The 26405-nt window shown below is 49.9% G+C and overlaps 1 protein-coding gene across 1 annotated transcript in view; it reads left to right on the forward strand.

Moving 5' to 3' along the window:
• Nucleotides 1–26405, forward strand: part of LOC138265615 (dehydrogenase/reductase SDR family member 12-like) — a 190377-nt gene that overhangs the window by 84374 nt on the left and 79598 nt on the right. Inside the window, exons 6-7 of the mRNA XM_069213482.1 lie at nt 22622–22683; nt 25336–25440. Coding sequence (XP_069069583.1) covers nt 22622–22683; nt 25336–25440 — 167 coding nt within the window. The remainder of the gene's footprint in view (nt 1–22621; nt 22684–25335; nt 25441–26405) is intronic.

The following is a 26405-nucleotide window of genomic DNA, read 5'->3' on the forward strand; positions in this document are numbered from 1 at the left end:
CTGAACAACTGCTTGCTCTTAGATAATCAGTGACAAAGACAGCCTTATTTCAGATCCTCAACAATCAATGGTTGTTTGCTTGTATCCTGAGGAGAACTTGTTGCGCACTGTTGTTGAAGTACGTAAAAAATCTTTGCCATTCTCAGGTGCTCTCACTGCCATTCTAGCTTAAATCAGCATCTCAATAGAGAGAACGTAAAATGGATCACAGCATTTTTGATATGATGAAACCCATCACGAAGTGGGCACACACCTAAGTGCTGGTATATATATTGGATTTGAGGAAAAACAAGCCAGGAAACCTCAAATATACTTAGTACCTCTACCTTGGTATCATGTTAGAGAAACCATGTGTTCCAAAAAACAATCTTGTTCAGCTCTCTGGGTACCTTAATCTGAAGCTTATTTGCACATCTTCACCAGTAAGGATCATGGGGTAAGTAAACAAAACTATGATCAGAGTCCCATCTGTCTGGAATAGCTGGGTCAACGCAGACCTGCACTAACTCATGGAACACATAAGTCACCAGTAACTCTCGTAACAGCACATCAGGCACACACTCATACATCAGACATAGGGGGTGATTCTAACCCTGGCGGTCGGTGTTAAAGCGGCGGCCAACCCGCCAACAGGCTGGCGGTAAAAAAAATGGGATTACAGCCACCTTAACACTCCGACCGCCACGGCGGTACAAACAAACAGCGCGGCGGTCACCGGCAACAGACAGGCGGCAGACAATGTACCGCCCACACTATTCCAACTCACCAATACGCCACCTTTTCCAGGGCGGGAGCACCGCCGATAAAAACACGGCGGAAACAGACTACGGACGGGAAAACGCTCACCACTACGCACTCCAGGAGGAAGGAGGACAGCATGGAACCCGAATTAAACATCCTACCTGCTCTCGTCTACCTTCTCATCTACCACGAGTACGAAGTCCGGCGCAGACGACAACGGTGAGTACTGCACCTACGACACACGGGAGGGGGAGGACGAAAGGTTACGGGCACACACATATGCGACCCCCCCCCCCCCAACTATGTACTCACCAATGCAGAGCACCAAGTCACAGTGACACCACCCAAACACCCCTGAAAAATGCTAGGACATAATCAAATTTTGAATAAATATTTATGTACCAAAAAGCTCCATAAAATTATCGTACAACCATGAAAGATATTCACAACAAAACTAATGACATACACATAAGTGTATAACTGAAGTACCAAGTCCTGCACATCCTACGAATTCAGCATGTCCGTGGGCCAAAGTCTTGAGAAATAAGGGCAAAGCCCACACAGGAGACCTGAGTCCTTTGGAGAGAACACTGCAGGGGCATCAGATGTAAAAACTACAGGCACCTCAGGGGGAAGGGAAGGGGGGGGCACCACAGCCACATGAGTCCACGACGCCAGATCCACGAGGAGCCACCATGCCCACTGGACCATCCTGGGGAGTGCAAAGCCACAGTCTCTCAATGTCTCTACATTGGGTGGGCTGCCCACTGGACCATCCTGGGGAGTGCAAAGCCACAGTCTCTCAATGTCTCTACAGTGGGTGGGCTGCCCACTGGACCATCCTGGGGAGTGCAAAGCCACAGTCCATCAGGTGGATGACAGTCTCCACTGGTCAAGGAGGAGGCATGGTGGGCACAGTGAACCATAAACGGTGCTTGAGACGGCGGTGCCCAGCGGAGCGGGGCTTGAGATGGCGGTGCCCAGCGGAGCGGTGCTTGAGAGGAAGTGCCCAGCGGAGCGGTGCTTGAGACGGCGGTGCCCAGCGGAGCGGTGCTTGAGAGGAAGGGCCCAGCGGAGCGGTGCTTGAGATGGCGGTGCCCAGCGGAGCGGTGCTTGAGAGGAAGGGCCCAGCGGAGCGGTGCCTGAGAGGAAGGGCCCAGCGGAGCGGTGCTTGAGACGGCGGTGCCCAGCGTAGCGGTGCTTGAGAGGAATGGCCCAGCGGAGCGGTGCTTGAGACGGCGGTGCCCAGCGGAGCGGTGCTTGAGAGGAAGGGCCCAGCGGAGCGGTGCTTGAGAGGAAGGGCCCAGCGGAGCAGTGCTTGAGATGAAGGGCCCAGCGGAGCGGTGCTTGAGACGGCGGTGCCCAGCGTAGCGGTGCTTGAGAGGAAGGGCCCAGCGGAGCGGTGCTTGAGATGGCGGGGCCCAGCGGAGCGGTGCTTGAGAGGAAGGGCCCAGCGGAGCGGTGCTTGAGAGGAAGGGCCCAGCGGAGCGGTGCTTGAGATGAAGGGCCCAGCGGAGCGGTGCTTGAGATGGCGGTGCCCAGCGTAGCGGTGCTTGAGAGGAATGGCCCAGCGGAGCGGTGCTTGAGATGGCGGTGCCCAGCGTAGCGGTGCTTGAGAGGAATGGCCCAGCGGAGCGGTGCTTGAGACGGCGGTGCCCAGCGGAGCGGTGCTTGAGAGGAAGGGCCCAGCGGAGCGGTGCTTGAGAGGAAGGGCCCAGCGGAGCAGTGCTTGAGATGAAGGGCCCAGCGGAGCGGTGCTTGAGACGGCGGTGCCCAGCGTAGCGGTGCTTGAGAGGAAGGGCCCAGCGGAGCGGTGCTTGAGATGGCGGGGCCCAGCGGAGCGGTGCTTGAGAGGAAGGGCCCAGCGGAGCGGTGCTTGAGAGGAAGGGCCCAGCGGAGCGGTGCTTGAGATGAAGGGCCCAGCGGAGCGGTGCTTGAGATGGCGGTGCCCAGCGTAGCGGTGCTTGAGAAGAATGGCCCAGCGGAGCGGTGCTTGAGACGGCGGTGCCCAGCGGAGCGGTGCTTGAGAGGAAGGGCCCAGCGGAGCGGTGCTTGAGATGGCGGTGCCCAGCGGAGCGGTGCTTGAGAGGAAGGGCCCAGCGGAGCGGTGCCTGAGAGGAAGGGCCCAGCGGAGCGGTGCTTGAGACGGCGGTGCCCAGCGTAGCGGTGCTTGAGAGGAATGGCCCAGCGGAGCGGTGCTTGAGACGGCGGTGCCCAGCGGAGCGGTGCTTGAGAGGAAGGGCCCAGCGGAGCGGTGCTTGAGACGGCGGTGCCCAGCGGAGCGGTGCTTGAGAGGAAGGGCCCAGCGGAGCGGTGCTTGAGAGGAAGGGCCCAGCGGAGCGGTGCTTGAGATGAAGGGCCCAGCGGAGCGGTGCTTGAGACGGCGGTGCCCAGCGTAGCGGTGCTTGAGAGGAATGGCCCAGCGGAGCGGTGCTTGAGACGGCGGTGCCCAGCGGAGCGGTGCTTGAGAGGAAGGGCCCAGCGGAGCGGTGCTTGAGAGGAATGGCCCAGCGGAGCGGTGCTTGAGAGGAATGGCCCAGCGGAGCGGTGCTTGAGACGGCGGTGCCCAGCGGAGCGGTGCTTGAGAGGAAGGGCCCAGCGGAGCGGTGCTTGAGAGGAAGGGCCCAGCGGAGCAGTGCTTGAGATGAAGGGCCCAGCGGAGCGGTGCTTGAGACGGCGGTGCCCAGCGTAGCGGTGCTTGAGAGGAAGGGCCCAGCGGAGCGGTGCTTGAGATGGCGGGGCCCAGCGGAGCGGTGCTTGAGAGGAAGGGCCCAGCGGAGCGGTGCTTGAGATGGCGGTGCCCAGCGGAGCGGTGCTTGAGATGAAGGGCCCAGCGGAGCGGTGTTTGAGACGGCGGTGCCCTGTTCGGCGGTGCTTGACAGGAAGGGCCCAGCGGAGCGGTGCTTGAGATGGCGGGCCCTGTTCAGCGGTGCTCTTCTCCACGGCGGGGCCCTGTTCAGCGGTGCTCTTCTCCACGGCGGGGCCCTGTTCAGCGGTGCTCTTCTCCACGGCGGGGCCCTATTCAGCGGTGCTCTTCTCCACAGCGGGCCCTGTTCAGCGGTGCTCTTCTGCACCGCGGGCCCTGTTCAGCGGTGCTCTTCTCCACCGCGGGCCCTGTTCAGCGGTGCTCTTCTGCACCGCGGGCCCTGTTCAGCGGTGCTCTTCTTCACCGCGGGCCCTGTTCAGCGGTGCTCTTCTTCACCGCGGGCCCTGTTCAGCGGTGCCTATCTCCACGGCGGGGCCCTGTTCAGCGGTGCTCTTCTGCACCGCGGGCCCTGTTCAGCGGTGCCTATCTCCACGGCGGGCCCTGTTCAGCGGTGCTCTTCTGCACCCCGGGCCCTGTTCAGCGGTGCCTATCTCCACGGCGGGCCCTGTTCAGCGGTGCTCTTCTGCACCGCGGGCCCTGTTCAGCGGTGCTCTACTCCACGGCGGGCCCTGTTCAGCGGTGCTCTTCTGCACCGCGGGCCCTGTTCAGCGGTGCCTATCTCCACGGCGGGCCCTGTTCAGCGGTGCTCTTCTGCACCGCGGGCCCTGTTCAGCAGTGCTCTACTCCACGGCGGGCCCTGTTCAGCGGTGCTCTTCTGCACCGCGGGCCCTGTTCAGCGGTGCTCATCCAGCAGGTCAAGGGAGCCAGACCTGGCCTGGACTCCCTGCTCAGTCGCCCTCAGACCGTGACGTTTCTGGACCCTTCGGGGACGGACTCCTGGCCTCCTTAGTGTCCTCCTTCCCAGCTGGGATGTGGCATGTGGGGTCCACCTTCTCCGCGCTCCTGCTGCCCTTCCGCTCCTTTGATGGGGCTCTCGGGCCCTTGCCTCCCCTAGATGGTGTGGGTGGTGAAGTGGCCGCACATTGCTCCTTGGGGGCAGCCCTGTCGGTCCTCGCACGGCGGCCCTTGTTTTTGCGGGTCCTCTTGCCGGGGGGGGGGGCTGGACGTGTCCTTGCTGCTGATCGATGTGTCACTGCTGGCAAAGGGTGGGCTCCAGAACCCAGGCACAACAGTGACACCCGAAGCTGGGCTGGTGGTGGCTGCGGTGCTCTTGGGACTCTTTGAAGATGGATGGGGGAGCTCATCGGGGGGAAAGAGGTTAAGGTTAGCCAGGAAAAGTTTTTTAGGGCCAAGGTAAAGGGTAGGAGAAGTGGAGATGGAAGTGGAGGTAGAGGAGGTGGTTGTAGGAGAGTCAGGTGTGCTGTCATTGGGTGAAGGTGCTGGTGCTGTAGGCTGTCGTGAGGTGGATGGCTGTTGGGTGGGTGTCTGCCTGCGTTTGTGTGTCTTGGAAGAGGGGGTGACAGACACAGTGGGAGAGGACACAGGGGACGTGTAAATGGCAGTGGGGGTGGTGACTGCACGAGTGTGGACTGTACTGGAGGGTGAGGTGGTGATGGAAGCACTGGCTGATGTTGGGGTGCATGCAGGTGTGAGTGTAGACGTCACAGGGAGGGAGGAGGGAGACGAGGAGGAGGGGGACACAGGGGTGGCAGTGGCTGTTGGCATGTCTGCATCTGGGTGTTGCTTGGGTGAGTGTTTGTGGGATCTGTGGTGCTTGTGTTTGGATGAGCTGCTCTTGGGTGTTGAGGTGTGTGCAGGCTGGTCTGATGGTGTGGATGGGATAGGCTGAGGAACAGGAGACAGAGAAAGGCTGGAGGCAGTAAGAAGAGGGAGGCTGGAAACAGGGACAATGGCTGCCGTCAGTGCTGAGGCCAGAGCAGTGAACGCTCGTTGATGGGCAGCCTGACCCGAATGAATGCCCTCCAGGTACGCATTGCTCTGTTGCACCTCCCTTTGCACACCCTGGATGGCATTCAAAAGGGTCGTCTGCCCAACAATGAGCGTCCTTACCAGGTCAATGAGCTCCGCACTGAGGGCAGCAGGGGCAACAGGGGCAGGGGCTGAGGTGCCTGGGGCGAAGGAGACGCGCGCCTTCCTGGGCGAACCGGCACGGAGCGAAGACTGAGGGGCTGCTGGGAGGGCGGGGCTGGTGCGCTGGGTGGCGGTTGTACCTGTAGAGGCGGGGGGCACGGATGTTGCCGCCACCCCTAGGGAGCTCCCATCCGAGGACGTGTCGCTTTCGCTGCTCTCACCAGCGGTCCCCGTCGTGGTGCTCCCCTCGCCCTCCGGATCACTGGTGCCCTCGGTGTCTGTTCCTGGGCCCACCGGGGCCTTGTGTCCTGCAGCTCCCTCGTGCTCCGATGCCAAATCTCCTCCGCCTGATGATGCTAATGCACACATGCACAAGAAGATGAAGAGAAAGGGTGGGGGGAGAAAAAAGAAGACCAGGTTGAGTGCATGCAATGTCAACACCGTTGGCGGAGAGGACAGACACAGGTGCCTAATGCACTAAGCCGCGCATTCGGGGTACACTACTCAGTACTACTGACTAAGACAACAGGCCAAGAGACGTCAAACGCGCACATGGGAGATGCTGGACCTTCAATGGCTGTACTTGTCACCCTACCGAGGTGGGGGCCGGGGGCACAGGGCCATGCCTAAGGGAGAGGACTACACTACAGAAAGCGCCCTGGCCTAATGTCACCCACAGCCCTCCTCCCCCACCCAACGCCTCCACTGCGCAGAAAGATAGGAGAATGTGCTGATACTCACCCCCTTGTGTCTGCTGTGATGTCTTAAAGCGCCCATCCAATTCAGGGTAGGCCACCGCCAGGATCCGGGACATCAGGGGGGTCATGGTGCGACTGGCACCCCTCCTAGGTTGGGAGGCCATCCCCAGCAGTGTTTCTGCGGTCTTCCTTGTTCCGCGGCGGATGTCCTCCCACCTCTTGCAGCAGTGGGTGCCCCGTCTGTTGTGGACCCCCAAGTTCCGGACTTCCTTGGCGATGGCACGCCAAATCTCGATCTTCTGATGGGCGCTGACCTATTTGACATGTACAGGGTGGAAAGGAGGAAATCATGAATGACCTGCATGTTAGATGTGATTGGCCCCCCCCACCAACTTTGCCATATGGCACATGCTCTCATCTGTCGGGCGTTGCACTCCTCATTCGCCCCCCACCCCACCAACTTACATCCACCCCAATCTACACAGGCATAGCCCATTCCATGTGCACCCGGTGTACTCACTTGTTGGTCTGGAGGACCGTAGAGTAGCGCATATTGGGGGAGGACCCCATCCACGAGCTTCTCCAACTCTTCAGACGTGAAGGCAGGGGCCCTTTCCCCAGTCGCAGCAGCCATTGTATCTTCCAGACCGAGGTCACAGCAGCACTTGCAGTATAGGTCCTCTCCTGTGGATGATCAGGTCTCGAGTGATTAAGCAGATAGAAAATGGCGGTCACGCCCGCGGCGGTGCGTACCGCGGCGGTGCGTACCGCGACCGCCGGCGCACTTCGTCATTGGCTCCTGAAACCCATAGGCTTCAATGTTAACCAATGCGGCTTTGCGCCGCGGTCTTCGACCGCCTACCGCCATGGTGTGCCCCGCCAGCGCATTGACCTCACATCCCATTGTCCCACTGCACAGGTCAGGCAGCCGCCATTTCAAGGGCCTACATGGCTTAATTTTGACTGCGACACACAGGCCTAGGCCTTGCATTGCCACACATACACGCCTTTCAACCCATTGCCATTCTTTAACTGTGCAAGCTGTCTGTACGTACCTGTGGTTTGGCTGACTCTGTGCTCCATGTTGTCCTTCCTAGGCACCGTCCGCTGGGACTTGCGATGAGAAGGAGGAATCCTCGCGTGTACCGACCGATGGTGGACCTGTCGACAATGGAAGAGCGCCATATATTACTTCGATACAGACTTGACCGTGCCACTATCCATGAACTGTGTGCCCAGCTGGAGCCAGCCCTGATGTCCCCCATCCGCCAACCCACAGGGATTCCCCCTCTGGTGCAGGTTTTGTCAGTCCTCCATTTTTTGGCCAGTGGGTCATTCCAGACCACAGTGGCCATGTCATCTGGAATGTCTCAGCCTATGTTTTCTAAGATTTTGAGCAGAGTGTTGTCTGCCCTGATGAAACTCATGCGGAGCTACATCATTTTCCCAGAGGAGGGTGACTTGCCTACAGTGAAGGGTGATTTCTATGCCCTTGGACATATCCCCAACATCATTGGTGCCATTGATGGGACCCATGTGGCTTTGGTACCCCCAAAAGACGATGAGCAGGTGTACCGAAACAGAAAAAGTTATCATTCGATGAATGTCCAGGTGGTCTGTTTGGCTGACCAGTACATCTCCCATGTAAATGCCAAGTTCCCAGGGTCAGTGCATGACGCGTATGTGATGCGAAATAGCAGCATCCCCTATGTGATGGAGCAGCTACAGAGACAACGTGTGTGGCTAATAGGTGACTCTGGTTACCCCAACCTGCCGTGGCTATTGACCCCAGTGAGGAATCCCCGGACAAGGGCAGAGGAACGGTACAATGAGGCCAATGGGCGTACTAGGAGGGTGATTGAGCGAACCTTTGGCCTCCTGAAGGCCAGGTTTAGGTGCCTGCATATGACAGGTGGATCCCTAATGTACTCACCAAAGAAGGTGTGCCATATCATCGTGGCATGCTGTATGCTTCACAACCTGGCTTTGCGACGCCAGGTGCCTTTCCTGCAGGAGGATGGTCCAGATGGTGGTGTTGTAGAAGCCGTGGAGCATGTGGAGAGTGAAGAGGAGGAAGACTCAGAGGACGACACAGACAATAGGGACAGAGTGATACAACAGTATTTCCAGTAACACCCAGGTAAGAATCACCTACGCCATTTCACAATTGGTTCTAGCCTCCTGCATCTGTACTTTCTGTAGTTCCCACCAGATCTTTTTGGGTAATTTTTGTTTTTCCCTTCCCTTCTCAGTGCTGTATGACTCAGTGCCTGACTTCTGCTTGGTTTGCCCATGAACTACAGCGTATTGACATTGGTATGTTGTCATCACTAATTGACAGAACAGATATTGAACAGTAATATGTAATACATTTGCTAATAATACAGCATGACTCCAAACTGATTTGTGTGCAATATGTGATTTATTTACAGGGCTAGATATTGGTACATGTGATTATAAGGGTGATGGGTGGGGGTGGAGTAATGTCCATGGCAGAGTCCAGTTCTCAGTCTCACAGGTGCATTGTCCTTTTGCCTGTGGAAGGATGGAGCAGAGGCAGTTCATGGTTGGGCAGGGTGGCAATGTGGGACAGTGGGAAGAGTTCAGGGGGTATGTCCTGCTGGCGGGGGTCTTGACATCCTACTCTTTTTTTTTTTGGATCTCAGGCTCCTCTTACGGGGTGGTTGTTCTTCAGCAGGAGGTGGGGTTCTGGTGGCCTGCCGTGGTGTTGGGGCCTCCTGTCCACTAGCGCCGGCGGAGGTGGTAGGCTGTTCCTGGTCCGGGCTAGTGACAGGGGCCCTGTGTGGTGCCACATGGTCCCGCAACGCGTCTTCTATCCTGTTGAGGGCCAGGACGATGGTCCCCATTGCGGTCCCGATGATTCTCAGCTCCTCCCTGAACCCCATGTAGCGTTCCTCCTGCTGTGCCTGGATCTCCGTGAACCTGACCAGTACCGTCGCCATCGTCTCTTGGGAGTGGTGGTAGGCCCCCATGATGGTGGTGAGGGCCTCTTGGAGAGTGGGTTCCCTGGGCCTCTCCTCCCCCCCTGTCGCACAGCAGCCCTCCGAGCTGCCCGGTTTCCCCCGGCCTCTGTCTCCTGGACGGTGTGCCCGCTCCCACTGCCCCCAGGTCCCTGTTGTTGTTGGGGTATTGGGTTAGCCTGGGTGCCCTGTAGTGGCAGACACACCACTGATTGACGTGTCCTAGAGACAGAGGCATGGGCCCGCTGGGTGGGAGCTGTACTGGTGTTAGCAGAGGAGGTCGCGTCTGGTGTGGCCTGTGTCTGGGTGAGGGGAACCGACTGCTCAGAGGTCCCCGATGGTCCGGGCTGGTCATCAGGTTCAGTGTCGACAGAGCTGCTGTCCTCACTGTGGGCCTGTTCCGGGGGTGGGATGGACATTTCTGGACCCTCCTGGCTGGTGTTTTGGCGTTCGGGTCCTGCATGGGGTAAGAGAGTTTGGTTATTGTTTCTGTGTGTGCAATAGCGTGCGTGTTATGGGTGCCCTCGTCCCCCAGTGCAGGCATTCCCTTGAGGGAGGTGTTGTGAGGGTAGTTAGTGGGGGGGGGGGGGTAAGTGCAGTGGTCATGCTTGGGTGATGGGTGTCCATGGATTGTGTTGGCATGCATGAGTTGGTGTTGGGATGGGTGGGTTGTGCTGGTGAGACATTGTCAGGGAGGATGTGTGCTGGGGGGTTGGGGGTGAGGGTGGGGGTGTGGGTTGGCATGCTGGTGGGGTGGGGGGGATCTAGTAGTTGAGATTGGACTTACCAGAGTCCATTCCTCCGGCTACTCCTGCGAGGCCCTGAGGATGCAGGATGTTGAAGACCTCTTGCTCCCATGATGTAAATTCGGGAGGGGTGGGTGGGGGTCCGCCGCCAGTCTTCTGGACCGCGATGTTGTGCCTGGAGACCATCGATCGGACCTTCCCCCGTAGGTCGTTCCATCGTTTGCGGATGTCCTCCCTATTCCTGGGATGCTGTCCCACCGCGTTGACCCTGTCCACGATCCGCTGCCATAGCTCTGCCTTCCTAGCTATACTGGTGTGCTGCACCTGTGAGCCGAAGAGCTGGGGTTCCACTCTTAGGATTTCCTCCACCATGACCCGGAGTTCTTGGTCCGAAAAGCGTGGGTGCCTTTGGGGTGCCATGGGGTGGTGTGGGTGAGGTGTGGGGTGGTGTATGTGATGATGAGTATGTTGGTGTGTGGTGCTTTGTGCTACTATGTGGTGTGTGTGATGGTGTAGTGTGCCTCAGTGTGTATTGCTATTGATTGTCTGCTGTGTCTCTCTCTCCTTCTCTCAGTAATTGTGGTCGTAGGGGTTTGTGGGTGATGTGGGGGTGTGTTTTATAGTTGATTGATTGTGTGGGAGTGGGTTGTGTATGTGTATCAGGTGTGTGTATTTGTAATTGTCCAATGTGCCTGTGTTTTGGTGCTGTGTGTGTATTTTGACCGCGGCGGTGTGTACCGCCAATGGAATACCGCGTTGGAAAGCCCGCCGTGTTGATTCGTGGGTCGTAATGGCATGGGCGTTTTTCTGTTGGCGTGACGGTGGAGGTTTGGTCATCTCCAGTTTATCGCTGCCCGCTGATGTGGCGGCCTGCAGTGGAGGTCGGATTTTTGGAGGTTTGGCCGTTGTGGGTCAGAATGACCGTGGCGGCTTTCCGCGGCCGCAGCGGTGTTATGGCGGTCTTCTGACCGGCGGTAAGCGCCTTTTACCGCCGAGGTCAGAATGACCCCCATAGTGCCTGAATTAAGACTTGGCAGATGGAGTACTCTGACACAAACATGACGGATATCCCATATGCCGTATTACAATCACATGGTATCCTATGGGGATTGTAATACGGCGAACAGTATATTCGTCACGTTTGTGATAGAATATTCCATCCACTTGGTCTAAATCAGGCCCCTAGTTACAACCTTCCCTATCTCAGATTGGGCAGTTGCAACTGATTCCTGTCTGTCAGTAAACACCTGTAAGTGCCCTGTACTTACTCTGGTGACATAGACTGTCAGACGTTAGGCAGGAAGCGATCACTTAAGCAGATGTGAGACAATGTAAGTGTACATCTAAACAGGAGGATTACATAGAGTGCTTAATTGTGTAATGTTGAAGTATACAAGAAATGATAGATGGGATGCTTGAATTAATCTCAGCCACTGGTAAATACTGAGACTACATTCCGGTCCATAGTGATTTTGTACACCATGCCACACCAGCTTGGACCCAGTCAGGTAAAAATCAGACAGGTCAGGTCCTATGTGAACTGGAACACAGAAACCCTAGGACTGGTTTCGCTCTGGTTAGAGCTCATCAACAAGGTATAGCTTGGTTCCTGCCACACAGTGTGCACCAAGCATTAGTCATATATTCAGAAGCACACCTAGAAGAATTAAAGCTAATGACAGATTGTGACTATGTGACTCCCTGATCTGACAATGGTAGCAGAAACTAGAGTAGTAACATTGTTTAGTGCAGACCATTCTGATCCACTCTCACCAGTGACCGAGGTCAAGATCAATGTTTTTATGCTGCAGCATTCACCTCCAATGTGTTGCTTTTGAGTTCTGGTCCCCCAGATAAAGGCAAAAATAGCTGGAGAAGCAATTGAGTGGAACTGCAAATAGCAATGAGTTGTTAGCATTCTTTCAACATCCCAGGAAGAATGAATACCCACAGAGAACAGATGTCACACAGCAGTAGTCTGAGTGCATGTCGAAATCCACTGCAGTCTCATGTGGCCAGGCATGCCAGGTAGGTTCTCCCCATGAGAAAGCAATTGCAGTTCATCAGCTTGGGTTATTATAAATATTGCAGTGTATTCATGGTATTATAGGACACAAAGTCAGGTGGAAATCCTCTGGTGAAATATTGCAAGTGGAGCCTCCTGGTAGGATAAGGCAAGAGAACCTTGCCTCCTCCAGATCAGGCAAGGTGGCCATGTTCATCAGATTTCCATCCCTCCATATGATTCTAATTTGGGTATCTCTCTTTATGTTTTATCGAGTCATGCATCATTTAAGGTATTGTCATACATTAAAGTGATGTTTTGTGATTTTTTTAAAGCGATGGAGACCACTTGTTAGTGTTACCTGTATGACAGAATGACGCCTTAGATGATTAACGTTAGATTGGGAATAATGGGTCATTCATCAGTGTATTTCAAGCAGATGTTTAGCGTTTAATTTACATTTTGTCAAGCATTGGAATCTGATCCATTGCCTCATCTAGTGAGTAAACCAGGATGCCATCCATGTTATGTACCTGAGGTAGACTCAGAAAATTGCACGACACATTTACAAATATGAGAGAGCAACTCTAATCAATAAAGACATTATCTCCTCATCCTCTTCCATACTTCAGTCATTACTGTATGGGGCGTGGATGATCCTCTCTAAAGGCACTCCGCTCCATGATTTGCCTTTTAAAAAAAACACAAACTCTTGCTTCACTGTCAACCTTGGGAAGATGCATTGAAGGACCACCTACTAGACATTGAAATGTATCTGTCTTTTAGGTGGGCACCCAGTGGTCTTATGGTAGGAGAGCTTCAGTGTTGGAGGGCTTGTGTATAACCCTTCCTCTACAGCTATCTATGCAGCTTTCCCATTTAGAAGAAGAGATTCTCATCGTAAGAAATGTATCTGATCTCTACTGTACCCTAACTATCTTACACTTATACGCACATTTTTAAATCTTAGATGGAAGTTTAGTCCTGTTTTTTTCCCGAGATTGTCATGGGTATCATTAGGTCATGACAATTCCCGCCCTATTTATTTATGTAGTATATTTAGAACGGACAGCATGTTGTCAGTCAGGTACTTTAGAGTTGCAGGGTACAGTTAGGTTTTAAAGCAAGTGTCACACGCATAAGTCTTGGTAAACTTGTAGCCAACTTATGTGTAAAAGTGCCTTATTTTGGTGTCATGAGGCAAAAGATAGATCCAGTTCTGCTTAGCCCATGCCTTTGTGCTGGGCAAACAGAATATTGTTCTGTTCTGAGGTCTCCAGGCTGTGGACCTTATAAACCATACCAACCATTTCATTTTTGTAGCAACTCTGTTAAGCTAATACTCCCAAAACTCAGTAAAGGCATGTATTTATTAATGTTTTATACATATGGTTTGATGGATATAATATGATGTACCCTTCACTGCCATTAGCTAAATTATATGAATTTGATATGCCATAATGCTGTAAGCCAAGAGCAGGGTTCCCTCTTGTAGATCTTCCCATGATCAGCCATTGGTTCTCACAAATGAGTGTTAGTTATTCCAGCCAGGCCGGTGAACTTTGCAAGTGGTGGGCATCAAGCGTAAAGGCTTGCATCGTTAACCAACCTTACGGCATAACCTAGAGACAGAAGGAAAGAGATTCAAGATAGTCATTCTCCAGCAGTCTGTTGCCTAAAAAGAGAAGTACTACATTGTTAGCTATCCAGCAGCCAATCATCAGTGATATAGAGTAAAGTAAGAAGAATTACAATTGTCAGCCCCTAGAAGTCAGCATTGGCTAGTCAGGGTGATGACATTTTAGTCCTTTCAAAAGGACCATGCGATACTAGTAGACTGACTCAATAGCATGACGTGCACCGAAAAACAGAGGCAAATCAACATGAACTGTGTGTGTTTAAGGCACAAAAGGCCCTCCTATATATTACTGTGATAGCCCTCTGTATGGCTCTTGTCTTCTGTGTGGATTATACTTTTCCTTCTGCTTTGTACAAGATACAGAATCCTCCCATATGACAGAGGGTGTGATGATAACAGAGCAATCAGATAATGCCGGGTATGTCTGACTCGTCTTTAGAATAGATTGAGGAAGCAGGTTTGTAGAGAAACATACCTGTTTTCCCATCCACAGGAGGAGACCGTGATTTTCTACCAAGAGAGAAAATCATCTATAGGTAAGGAATTGTTGAAAATAATTTTCAGGCCTAACAACATAATACTTCCTGGTGCTACAATTTATGACCAAGCAGGAATCCCTCCACGGAGAAAAAAGGACATTTGTTTTGGTGACTGGTCTAAATGGAAGCAGTGCATAGCGGTGTAGGCCTTAATCTGTAGTACCAAATTGGTATATAAATCTGGCATTGTGGGACCTACTTTTCAATGGGGCACCACCAAGCACCTTTGCAAGATACCCAAACACCCAGCATCCTAGGTTTCCTTTGAATGAGAGCCCCATCTATCACAACTGCCCATTCAATAATGAACAGAAACTCCTCTCTGAGATAACCTATCGTAGTTAGTCTATTTTGTGTAATGCGATACTGCACTACATTTTGTTATTTCTTTGTGTTTCATGATTTGCATCACTGGTAGGTTTTGTCTGGGCATGACCAACTTGCTGAAGCAAAATCCTAGGGAACCTTAAGAGGTCTTGCCTTCATCTCTGATTGTAAATAGCCGAACCTATGGTGGTTAATGCTCAGAAAGACAAAATGTTCACTTTTTCACCACTCTACCTTTACCATGCCAGTAACTTTCTCAAGTTTGGTTACTTGAAATCAAGGCTGCACTGCCTTGAGATGAAGGCATAGAATTTGATTTGGATTCATTTTTAAAATCCCCTGGGGGTTACGTGGAGTTCCCATCATGCTCGGTGACTGAGTTTGTGTCCGGGTCAGAGGCAAGATGGCCAATCGGTGAGCTGAAGCGCAGCACTGCCAGGTCCATATGGCGATTCTACGCTGCGAACCGCGCCCGACGGAGGAGGTGATGAAAGCCACGGAGGAGGAAGCGGTCGGCTAAGAGAGCACCAAAATAGTGCGGAGCAGAGCAAGAAATCACAGCACGGCGGTGGTAACGGGTGAGGAGGCAATGGTAGAGGCGGTCGACTAATCTGGGGGTGGGGCCAGAACAGTGCAGAACACACCCACAGCACGAAGCTAGGAACTGGCCCGACTTTCCTTCCACCTTCATGATGCTGGAGTTGCATAGCGGCACAGCTGCAAGTCGGATTTAAGCAGCAGGTAATGGGCAGATGGAGGGTACACCAAGGAGATGGAGGGTGAAGAGGAGGTACCTTTACCACATGCGAGGGGGGGGAGAAAAAATTATCTCAAGAGAGGCACAACTAATTCTGGGTTACAAACCTACAACCCTGGCATATTGGTGCTAAAGGATCGAATTTTTTAGAGCATTGAAGGGCCTCGAAGACCATGTAAAAAATAACTGCAGGATCGTCAGTAAATCAGCAACGGGCAGCAGCAAGCAAAGTAAAAAAAAAAGAAACAATAAAAAAAAGCGACACTGCTCTTTGGTTTTATACTAGTGTCACACATTAGTATATATTAGTTGAAAAATTGATAGGCTACTAGAGGCTTGCGAACTTTCAAACTAACTGCCCCATCGCCTGCCTCCAAGGGCTAAGAGAGGAAAGACAATCTCTAGAGAGGCGCATTCAGCGTCAGATTGCAAATGTATGACTTTGGTATATTGGCACTAAGGATCACACCGCTCAAAGGGAATCAGAGAGCACGCAAGACACTTTAGTCCCTTCAGTAAATCAGTGAGAAATCTCTAGAGAGACACATTTAATGCCCAGCTCCGCCCCCCCTCCAGTGGCAGATCGCACTTTATGACTCCAGCATAGTGGCAGTGAAACAGTAAGTCAGCATGTCAACGATGATATCAGAAGCTTGAAAACTTCTTAACTAGCTGCACTATTGCCTCCCTCCAAGGGCCAAGGGCTAAGGATCAAGGACCATATAGGGGTGTAGCAGCCTCCGGTCCTGCTGTAGGCAGTTCCTGAGGTGGAGTAAGAACCCAGGGCAGGAGCAGAAGCGGTCTGTGTAGCACAGATGCGGCCTGTTACACCTTGGCTTCCTTTCGGCTCCCCCTTTAACACTTATTCTGGGCAGTATGAAACGCGTTACCCGAAATGCTTCAGCTAAAACCCATGCAACCGGCAAATCTCTGAAAGCCAAACGAGTGAAAAGTATGACTCTTTTATTGTCAAGAAATCAGAAACCGGGTTTATAAAAGGACCATACGGACCGTATGGGAAATCCCCAGAATAAGACATACGCCTCTAGGACACTTATGCCACTGCCTCTAGCAAAGTATCCTGCGCAACTCAACAAGAGATAGGGATGACCTGGCTACTGTCAAGTCTGGGTCCACCATCACCCTTTTCAGCTCTAATGAGGGGCAGGAGTCTCCCTTTCTTTCTGTCGACAATGGGATGAAACTTTTCATTACAAATATGGAGAACTCTGCACCTCCTGCTCCATCTCTTGTGGAGGTGCAGCCTATAGGAAAGCCCTCCTATCCCTTGTTTTCAGTATCTAGTAACAAAGGGGACGAAAAAGAGAAGAGTTCCACCGTTGCTGAGAAAGGACTAAATAATCAAACTACCAACAGCTTAGCAGCACCAATCGCATCAGTCTCTTACGATCCTTCTCCCCTGGCATCAGACCTATCATCTGATAGGGATAACAGGAATGACAACAGGGATGACAACTCCGTTCTGATCTCGAATTCTCTACACCTGGCAATATCGGCCACTCCGTCTAGTCCAGCAGTTGAGACCATGCTGAATCATATTTTATGGGAGTTACTTGACCTAAAAGTATCTCATAAAGAGGCCCATAAGAAAAACAATGCTCAGCTAGCCCAACTCAATTCCGATCTATCGCATTTGACGTCAGACATCTCCCTTGTGGAACAGAGGGTCTCTGACCATGAAGATGCTCACCTTGAACGTGCAAAGGTGGCAAGTCAGACCCAGGCTGATCTTGAGGAACTCCAAATTAAACTGGATGATATCAAAAATCGATCTAGACGTTCTAATTTGAGATTCATTGGAATCCCTGAATAGCTAGAAGCTGCATCCTCAGTTGCAAAAGTGATAACAGACTTGATCAATAAGTACATTCTTCCTGACAAGACCACATCCTTTCCAGACCTTACCATTATGCTGGCTCTTAGAGTTCCGTCCATCAGCACGGTCCCAGAATTCCAAATATCCACGTACTATCTTGGTCAATTTTGGTGATTGCAGGATAAAGGAACAGATTATGGGGGTCATTCTGACCCTGGCGGCCGGTGGCCGCCAGGGCCACCGACCACGGGAGCACCGCCAACAGGCTGGCGGTGCTCCCACGAGCATTCTGACCGCGGCGGTTCAGCCGCGGTCAGAAGCGGCAAGTCGGCGGGCTCCCGCCGACTTACCGCTGCTCGGGGGAATCCTTCATGGCGGCGGAGCGCGCTCCGCCGCCATGAGGATTCTGACAGCCCCTACCGCCATCCTGTTCATGGCGGGAAACCCGCCATGAACAGGATGGCGGTAGGGGGTGCCGCGGGGCCCCTGGGGGCCCCTGCCGTGCCCATGCCAATGGTATGGGCACAGCAGGGGCCCCCTTAAGAGGGCCCCGCAAAGTATTTCAGTGTCTGCCTTGCAGACACTGAAATACGCGACGGGTGCAACTGCACCCGTCGCACCCCTGCAACTACGCCGGCTCAATTCTGAGCCGGCGTCCTCGTTGCAGGGGCATTTCCTCTGGGCCGGCGGGCGCTCTTTCGGAGAGCGCCCGCCGGCCCAGAGGAAATGTTTAAATGGCCGCCGCGGTCTTTTGACCGCGGTGCGGTCATTTCACGGCGGTACCTTGGCGGACGGCCTCCGCCGTCCGCCAAGGTTAGAATCACCCCCTATATCTCAAGCTATTAAAACAAAATGTTCAAAGTAGAAAGCGACTTCACCTTACAGGTCTTCTCTGACATGTCTGTATCTACAGCGTGTCAATGCTGTGAAGTACTGCAACTTGCAAAATTGAATGTTTTTCTTAAGGGCAAGGCTCATATTTTTCTTAAGTGTTCTACGGGCAAAAGACTTCCTTGTTTCCCTCTAGAAGTAATATAGGTCCGAGGGAAATTTTAAGAGCAAGGCAAGAAGTTACTAGGTGCTAGGCAAGGGAAGGCTTGTTCTGTGGCTTTAATAGCTCAATTTCCTTCTTTTTCTCTTTTGTTTGTATCTTCATTGTAGTGTCTATTTTGTATATATTCTCACCGGCATACACTTGCTATCTTCTCCAGACACAGACCCAATTGGTGCCATGTCAGTACACTCCTATCAGGGGTTTAGGGGGTATGATACTGGGGGGATTTGGGGACACTGGGAGGACGAGGCTATGATGGGTAGGCCCTGTTTTCGTGGGTGGGTGTGGGAGCACTTGGCGACTGGGTCCCTGCACTAGGGTGGGTGAAAAGAGCAGGTCACAAATACAAGGAAATTGGAAATTCATGGTCTAGAATGATTGTGCTGAGGAAACATGGTATGTTAAGGATAAAAGTTATTAAGGATATGCTTTGTACTGTCATTAATAGGCTGTAAGGTCAGGCCCAGTGCCAACAGGCTCTTAAAAATGCTCATCTTCCTACCAAACGATTGATAGTCAAACCAGTACGTACTCCTCTAGGTTTTTCAAAATTGTTTAATGTAATGTCAATGGGCTGAATAATTCACATAAATTTAGAGCAATATTTCAGTGGTTAAGATCCTCTCAGGCCCAGGTGATTCTACTGCAGGAAACTTATTATAAACAACAGGCAAACTGTCCTATCATATCTAACTTCTTTTCTCATTCCTTTTTTGCCTCTGCTAGCGCAGCCTTTTGTGGGGTGGCAGTTCTGTTCATTCAGTACTTCCAAGGAGAAGTTCTCGAGGTCCATTGTGATCCTCAAGAAAGATAGTAGTTAGCTCAAGATAGGAAGGCAGCTAATGCATATTACAAACTTCTATGGTCCCATAGAAAACAAAATTACCTCTCTGCAAAGCCTCTACGAGCTTTTGATTACACTTTCTGGCCTCTTGGTAGTCAGAGGCGACGTTAATATAATCCAAGACATGAATCCCGATGCCTCCAGCAAAAATCATTCACAAAACATGCCGCAAGCCTAACGATTTTTGACAAAATTTATCCGCGATTTGGCTCTGCAGGATCCCTGGCGGCTGGACCATCCACAAGATCAATGTTATACCTGTTTTTCAAAAAGGTTTAATTTGGCATCATTTTTTTTGTTTGTTTTTTTCTTAGTATCTCATTCTTGGGGCAGATCGGCTCAGACATAATATCTAACCCCTTTTCAGATCACTCCGTTCCACTGGTTCCACTATCTTCCTCTGATCAACATCCAGAAAGGCCCAGGTGGTCTTTAGACAAATTCTTATTTACCAATCAAGGCTGGATCTCTGCTCTGAAAGTATCAGTTGCTGAGTTTCTAACTAGAAATGAAGCAACTACTTCTATCTCTGCTATCTGGGAGTCATGCAAGGCACATATTAGAGAGGAAGCCATAGCTTCAAAAAAAAAAAGTAAACAGCCTCCAACAGGAACTCAATCACTCCATGCGCCTGCATAAGTCACTTAGCGATCACAAGTCATGGATTCGCCTCTATGATGCAAAAATCCAGTTGAATAATTTTTTCTTAGAACAAGAGATTGTTAATCATAATACATGTTTTCATCAATACTACGAAGAGAGTGAGCATGTAGGTACATTTCTGGTGCTCTACATTAAAAAAAATCAGAATGCTTCTTTAATCAAATCCTTTTTTGACGAGTCCCAGGGGCACATGCTGGATCAGGCCAAGGAGATAGGAAATGTGTTTGTAGCTCACTACACAAATCTTTATACTCCAGAGACAGCTACATGCGACAAGCTCATTAACAAATACCTTGAATCAGTTTGGAAGATGGTCCTCCAGTGGAATTGTACAAAATTCTGTCTGAGCAGATTAGAGCGATCCTAGTCGCACTCTTTCATGCAATACTTAATAGATAAAAAGTACCTAGTTCATTTAACCAGGCAGTCATAGTCAGCTTCCTTAAGAAAGACAAGCCTAGTGAAAAAAGGATTCTTATTGCACTATTACCCTTCTTAATAATGACTATAAGATCCTTATGAAAATTTGGACAGCCCGCATTACACCCGTAGCTCAGGGTCTTATCCACCATGGTCAGTGTGGGTTTCTCATGGGAAGATTTATCTCCGCTATCACAAACTTCCTGCTCCAGGCAATTGACTAATAGTCTACGAATAAAATCAAAGCAGCTGTAATAATGCTTGATGCGGAAAACGCTAATAACCCTAATAAAATAGTACATTTTTTCTCAAACCTTTACCAATGGGCGGAGGCCAAAATCTTAGTCAATTCACGAGTAGTCCGTAAGGTTTCGATATGGCGTGGGACCCGGCAGGGATGCCCTTTGTCCCCGGTCCTCTTCACTCTCTTTATTGAACTATTGGCTTCTGATTTGAGGCAGGATAACTCTATAAAACCTCCGATGCCAGGTGCGCCCAAGCTAAAACTTTTTGCGGATGATGCAATTTTGTACCTTGTGGCCGAATCACAGAATATTGAGAAGGCCTTCAGCAAAATCCAAGCGTTTTCCAATTTGGGAGGCTATCAGATTAATAAATCAAAATCTGAGGCATTTCTTTTTAATACTCAAGATACAATCTTGCCAGTCGAGATGCAAATGAATTACTGGACTCCCCACCTTATCAGATATGTTGTCATCTATGTTACTCAAAATATGTCTTTATTCAATGAATTATCTCCCCACTCCTAAGAAACACAGGCTCTTAAGCTCAAATGGCAGAATTCACCTTTAACAATAATTGGCCGCATTACCTTGATCAAAATGATGATACTACCCTTATTTTCATTTATATTTTCTAACGTTATGATCAAGGCTTCCCAAAAGTTTTTTTCAAGGATCTTAATGTAATGCTACGTGAATTTATTTGGTCAAATAAAAAACCTCGTGCTCAGCTGGAGACAGTCCCAGCTGACTATAGAGGACGTAGGCCTAGCTTTACCCCATTAAAAAAAATATTATGGGGCAACCTACATAGGTTCGATTGTAAGAGCTGCTTCTACATACCATGTTGATTCGAACTTCTCTTTGAAACAGATGCTTCTTGAAAATATCATTCAGCTATCTAATTTTCTTAAAAAGCCATGGCTCCTGAAACGTACTAGATATCATATCCCACACCTTCTCTGGTCCAGAGGTGCTGAACTCCAACAAATCTATCACTTTACTCATTACCATCTAACTATCTCCCTAAGAAAAGCTGTTTCATTTGGGCTTCCTCTCGCTACCAAAGCTCTAAACGATTGGGAAAATCTGGGGCTTGGAAAGCTCCAGGATTTTCTAGTAGGGGGTAGTGTCATATCATGGGCGCAACTCCAAATTACCAATCCAGCTATTCCAGCACGCATAAGCTTTTCTTATTTTCAGATACTTCATTTCATACAATCAGTGGGTTCTGTAGGCAAGTATTCAGCCAAATCACTATCTTTCAGAATTACACAAGCCATGTGGGTTCAGAAATGGACAGGAGTCGGTAACTGGGATAGTATTCTTCTAGAAGAATTGCCAGCTAAAGTTCTCCTTCCTGCGCTAAGCAGGATACCAGCTGCAACAGCTTGTGTGATTGATCCCCAGACCTGAACACATTCTAATAATTATTCCTTCAAAGCTTTAAGAGGTGCAAATTTTAAAAGAATGTCATTTTTCGTAAAGTGGTTGCTCTGCTATACTCCTGTGCTACTTAATAAGATGGCTCCATCAATTTCAAGCAACTGCTTCCGATGCCATTGTGATGTTGGGAATTGCCATCATGTCTGTTATCTTTGCCCTGTTATCAATAATTTTTGGGTCCAAATTTTCCAATCAATCAGTATAAGACTTCGGGTATCCTTAACACCAGAACCGATAGGGGCACTTTTTGGCATATCTAACCATCATGGGCTTTCCAAACACTTAAAGCAATACTTCTTTATTGCAATATTGATTGCAAAATCCCTGATGTTACAACAAAGGGAGACACCCCTCCCCACCCCCCCAAACTCCATCATATATGATCTCTGGGAAAAGAAAATGAGAATAGACCAATCTAAAAAACTTGTGTATGCACAAAGAATCGGGGATACTCAGAAGTATCATTCTGTATGGGAAAAGACTTCTCCTTCCTCAGCTTGATCCAAAATTGAATCCAAATCCAAAGTACAATGAATTACCATGACTTCACGAAATATTAGATTATTATTACTATGTAAAAGAAGTGTAACAAAACTCAGCAAAAATTGTTGCACTGTATTGATCTTTATGAATATTTCGTAATCATAATTTGTAATTTCGATACCTTAATTTCATACCTGCTCACATATGCTTAATAAAAATAATTAAAAAAAAAAAAAATCCCTGTTTTTCTCTCATTTAGAGCAGGTCATTTCATGTCTCAGCTCATTTTTCTCATTTTCCTGTGTGCTTAATTTTTCACATGTAATTATTATTTTCTTTAGGTACATATGTTCTCACTACATGCCTGATTACAGTCCTGGAAAAGTCTGAGGAGCCAAGAGTGGTATGTTTGTGTACTGTGCCCTCCTGATATGTACATCATTGGCTAACTTCCTACCCAGTGACGTAAAAAAATACGGCGTGTCATAGTAATGTCACAAAGGATAAGACAAACCAAAGTGTTTGTTAACCTTTTCTGTTCACTTAATTTCTTTAGTTCCCAAAGCTATACATGAGTTAACATTTATCTAAAGGCCGACATGACGTTTTCTATTGGGGTGGATAGGGGTCATTTTGACTGCCTTTCTCCTTTCGGGCCTCTATAATTGGAGGTTATGCGTAAAAATGTTTTCTTCCTCTGGCAAGTAGTAGAGAACTATTATGGTTGATAAATCTCAAAATATCACTGATTCATGGTTATCTATCTGCTGCACTTGTGTGAGCCAACTGAGCATCACAGTCCTCTCAGACGAAAGTGGTCTAAAAAACAAACCGGAACATTATTGAGCTGTAAACCAGCAGAGGCAAAAGCCAACATGCCTGGCAATTTGGTTCCCGAGTTTGCATGCAATGGCACATTACAGTAGAAAATAGTGGCTTTTCCAGTACCTCTTTCTGGTTTGCCACCACTGTCTGCCAAAACATTTCACCATACTGTCCCCTCCTCTTTGTTCCCCTGCCATTGGTCGCGGGGCACTCTTTCCATGATTGGGAGAAATTATTTTCTTTAGAAAGACAGTGATGTAGAGCCTCTATGGGCATACATAGCAAAGCCTGCAAAACAGCCTCTCCCGTACAGTTGACAGTTTGTTATAAAGTGGGATGACGCGGAGGAAAGGGGCCCAAAGATTCGTCCCATGAATGAGACATTCCAAGGCAATCATAAATTTCGACATTAAGGGGGTCATTCTGACCCTGGCGGTCGGTGACCGCCAGGGTCACCGACCACGGGAGCACCGCCAACAGGCTGGCGGTGCTCCTAATGGCATTCTGACCGCGGCGGTTCTGCCGCGGTCAGATGCGGGAAACCGGCGGTCTCCCGCCGGTTTCCCGCTGCCCTGCAGAATCCTCCATGGCGGCGGAGCGCGCTCCGCCGCCATGGGGATTCTGACACCCCCTACCGCCATCCTGTTCCTGGCGGGTCTCCCGCCAGGAACAGGATGGCGGTAGGGGGTGCCGCGGGGCCCCTGGGGGCCCCTGCAGTGCCCATGCCAATGGCATGGGCACTGCAGGGGCCCCCGTAAGAAGGCCCCACTCAGTATTTCAGTGTCTGCTATGCAGACTATGAAATACGCGACGGGTGCAACAGCACCCGTCGCACCTTCCCACTACGCCGGCTCAATTCTGAGCCGGCGTCCTCGTGGGAAGGTTGATTTGCCCTGGGCTGGCGGGCTGCCTTTTGGCGGCCGCCCGCCAGCCCAGGGCAAATCCCAGAATACCCTCCGCGGTCTTTAGACCGCGGAGCGGTATTTTGGTGGGGGAACTTCGGCGGGCGGCCTCCGCCGCCCGTCGAAGTTAGAATGACCCCCTAAATCTTGATTCAGGGTATCCCCAATGCCTCTGTTTATTACTGCTGCATCCAAAAGTATGCTCCTCTGCAAACAAATGACTGGCCAGACTAGGGTAGCGTAAGCCGCAGCTTGGTCTGCTCTTCGTGTTCCCTTCTTGATTCAAGAACCCGTGCATTGCTCCATGATGACTCATGGCAGATGATTAAACCTATCCGCTTCCCCCTTGTGGCATGACTTTTAAAAACGGCGGTGTAGTGCCTGTTGCATACCTAACTACTAAAGGCGCTACTATGCTAGTCTTGGACACAACACCTTTTTGATACAATGGAAAACCTGTTTTATGGGCATGTTTACATAGAAAATTAAGGTTATATTCATTCTGACCTTACAATAGTCAAAGCAAAATTGAAGGCAGTGACCAATGGCTCTAGCCAATCGGAGGCATGAAGATTCTGTTGTGGTTAGAAGTACTTTAATTTTTGCACAGCGACCAGAGCCCAAAAGAAGTCAGACCTAAGCCTTGAACTGCATTGTTGCCCTCACAAACATTAGGGCCAAGTAGAACTTCAAGCGCTCGGCTGGGATATGTGGTGGACACTGATGTTCCCAGCAGAGTAAAAAATACAGTAGCAAAGGCCTTCCATTGGAGTGCACAGACATTTCACAGTTCATGCACCACAATTAAATTATTCCATAAGAAGACAAGTCCAAAATTTGCTTTTGAAAGAAAAATACTCATCTGCGCTGATCTAAAAAGTGGTCATGATAAAAGCATAAGCTGTCTTTAGCCACACCTAAAAATAAGCTGATTGAAAAACGGAGTTGGATATATTTAAAAGCTCATAAATGTATTCAAAGTATGGCTGCTAATAATAAAAATAGCAACTGGCTTTGTAAAGGTACATAGATACTCTACCGTTTGGAAGTGAAGTGCAAGTCAATTGTTTGTTCAGTGAGTTGACACATTTTGGTTCTATATTAAAAATACTATAACCATGTACCTATAAATTTCATTAATCTCACCAGGCATCAAGTGTAGTGCACCTTTCTAATTTATGGTAGTATTTAAAATGTGAATGTTTAATTGCAGTTCATTTTCAAACTGCAAATGAATCCATTAAGTTCACCACCTCTTCACATTTGTCACATCTGTAATAATTTACAGAAAAATACGATAATCAGCATAGCATTTCAATTTTTTATAGATAACTGTCTCTTCTGGAGGAATGCTTGTCCAAAAATTAGAATTGGGCGACCTTCAATCTGAAAAGGGACCCTACGATGCAACCATGGTGTATGCACAGAACAAGGTGTGTATTGTTATAATCTGCTATGCTTGTAATGCATTCTGTGCACACCTCCATTGTTCTCTACTCTGCTCAGCCAGTGTGTGATGTCACGGAATGTTGGTGAGTGACTGGAGGAGTGTGACAGTTAGAGAGAGTGGGCTGAGCAAAGAGGATGCTGCTCCTGGTGGGGTTTCCTTATTATGTAACTTGTAACTTGCTCTGCAATCTTTTAAATGAATCTACAACCTCTATCCTAGCCCAAACTGGCTACCTGACTGCTACTTACAAAGGAAGGATCATTGATTACAACATGAATGAGTGCAACCAAACTAACAAATGAGGTGTGTGCACTTGATTAGCTTTAGTACTATATTCATAAATGTATTTATTGGTGTCCCTCTAAATCTCTGCAATTCTTAAAAAGTTGCAAACTTTTCAAAATTAGAAATCACACACATACACTTTAACATAGGCAAACTCCCCCGTGTGAGGACCAGATGCACACCTTCCGTCAGAGCACTAGGCACAGCTTGTGGTTGTGCTCAGTGGCTCAGGTTACTGATACCTGCTATCACTCTCCTAATATCCTCTGGGGATACCCTGTATCTGTTTCACTTGTCCTTACTGCCAACTGTCCCCTTCATCAGTGTCTGCCGGGCACCCAACATGACTTTTAGGTATACCTGAGACCACTACTCCTGATCCTGTGCTCTCTATAACCAAATCCCCAGTTGGTACAGAGTGTTGGATTTAGCAGTGCCTTGTGCCAGCTACTCCGGCCCCTAGTACCCACCAATAGGATGGTACGCAGCTTTGCCTAGCAGACAGAGCACACTGCCTTTGAACATTGCTTGAATCTGGTATTTGTCTCTCAGTACTCAAAGTACTCAGAAAGCTGTGTTGCTAGGACGGCTTAAGGAGCAGCTTTTGACAATGACATCTGCCTGTTATACCATCCTTCAGTGATTCCCCCTGCAACACAATCC

This window comes from Pleurodeles waltl, chromosome 11, assembly GCF_031143425.1.
Source record: "Pleurodeles waltl isolate 20211129_DDA chromosome 11, aPleWal1.hap1.20221129, whole genome shotgun sequence".
Classification (NCBI taxonomy): domain Eukaryota; kingdom Metazoa; phylum Chordata; class Amphibia; order Caudata; family Salamandridae; genus Pleurodeles; species Pleurodeles waltl.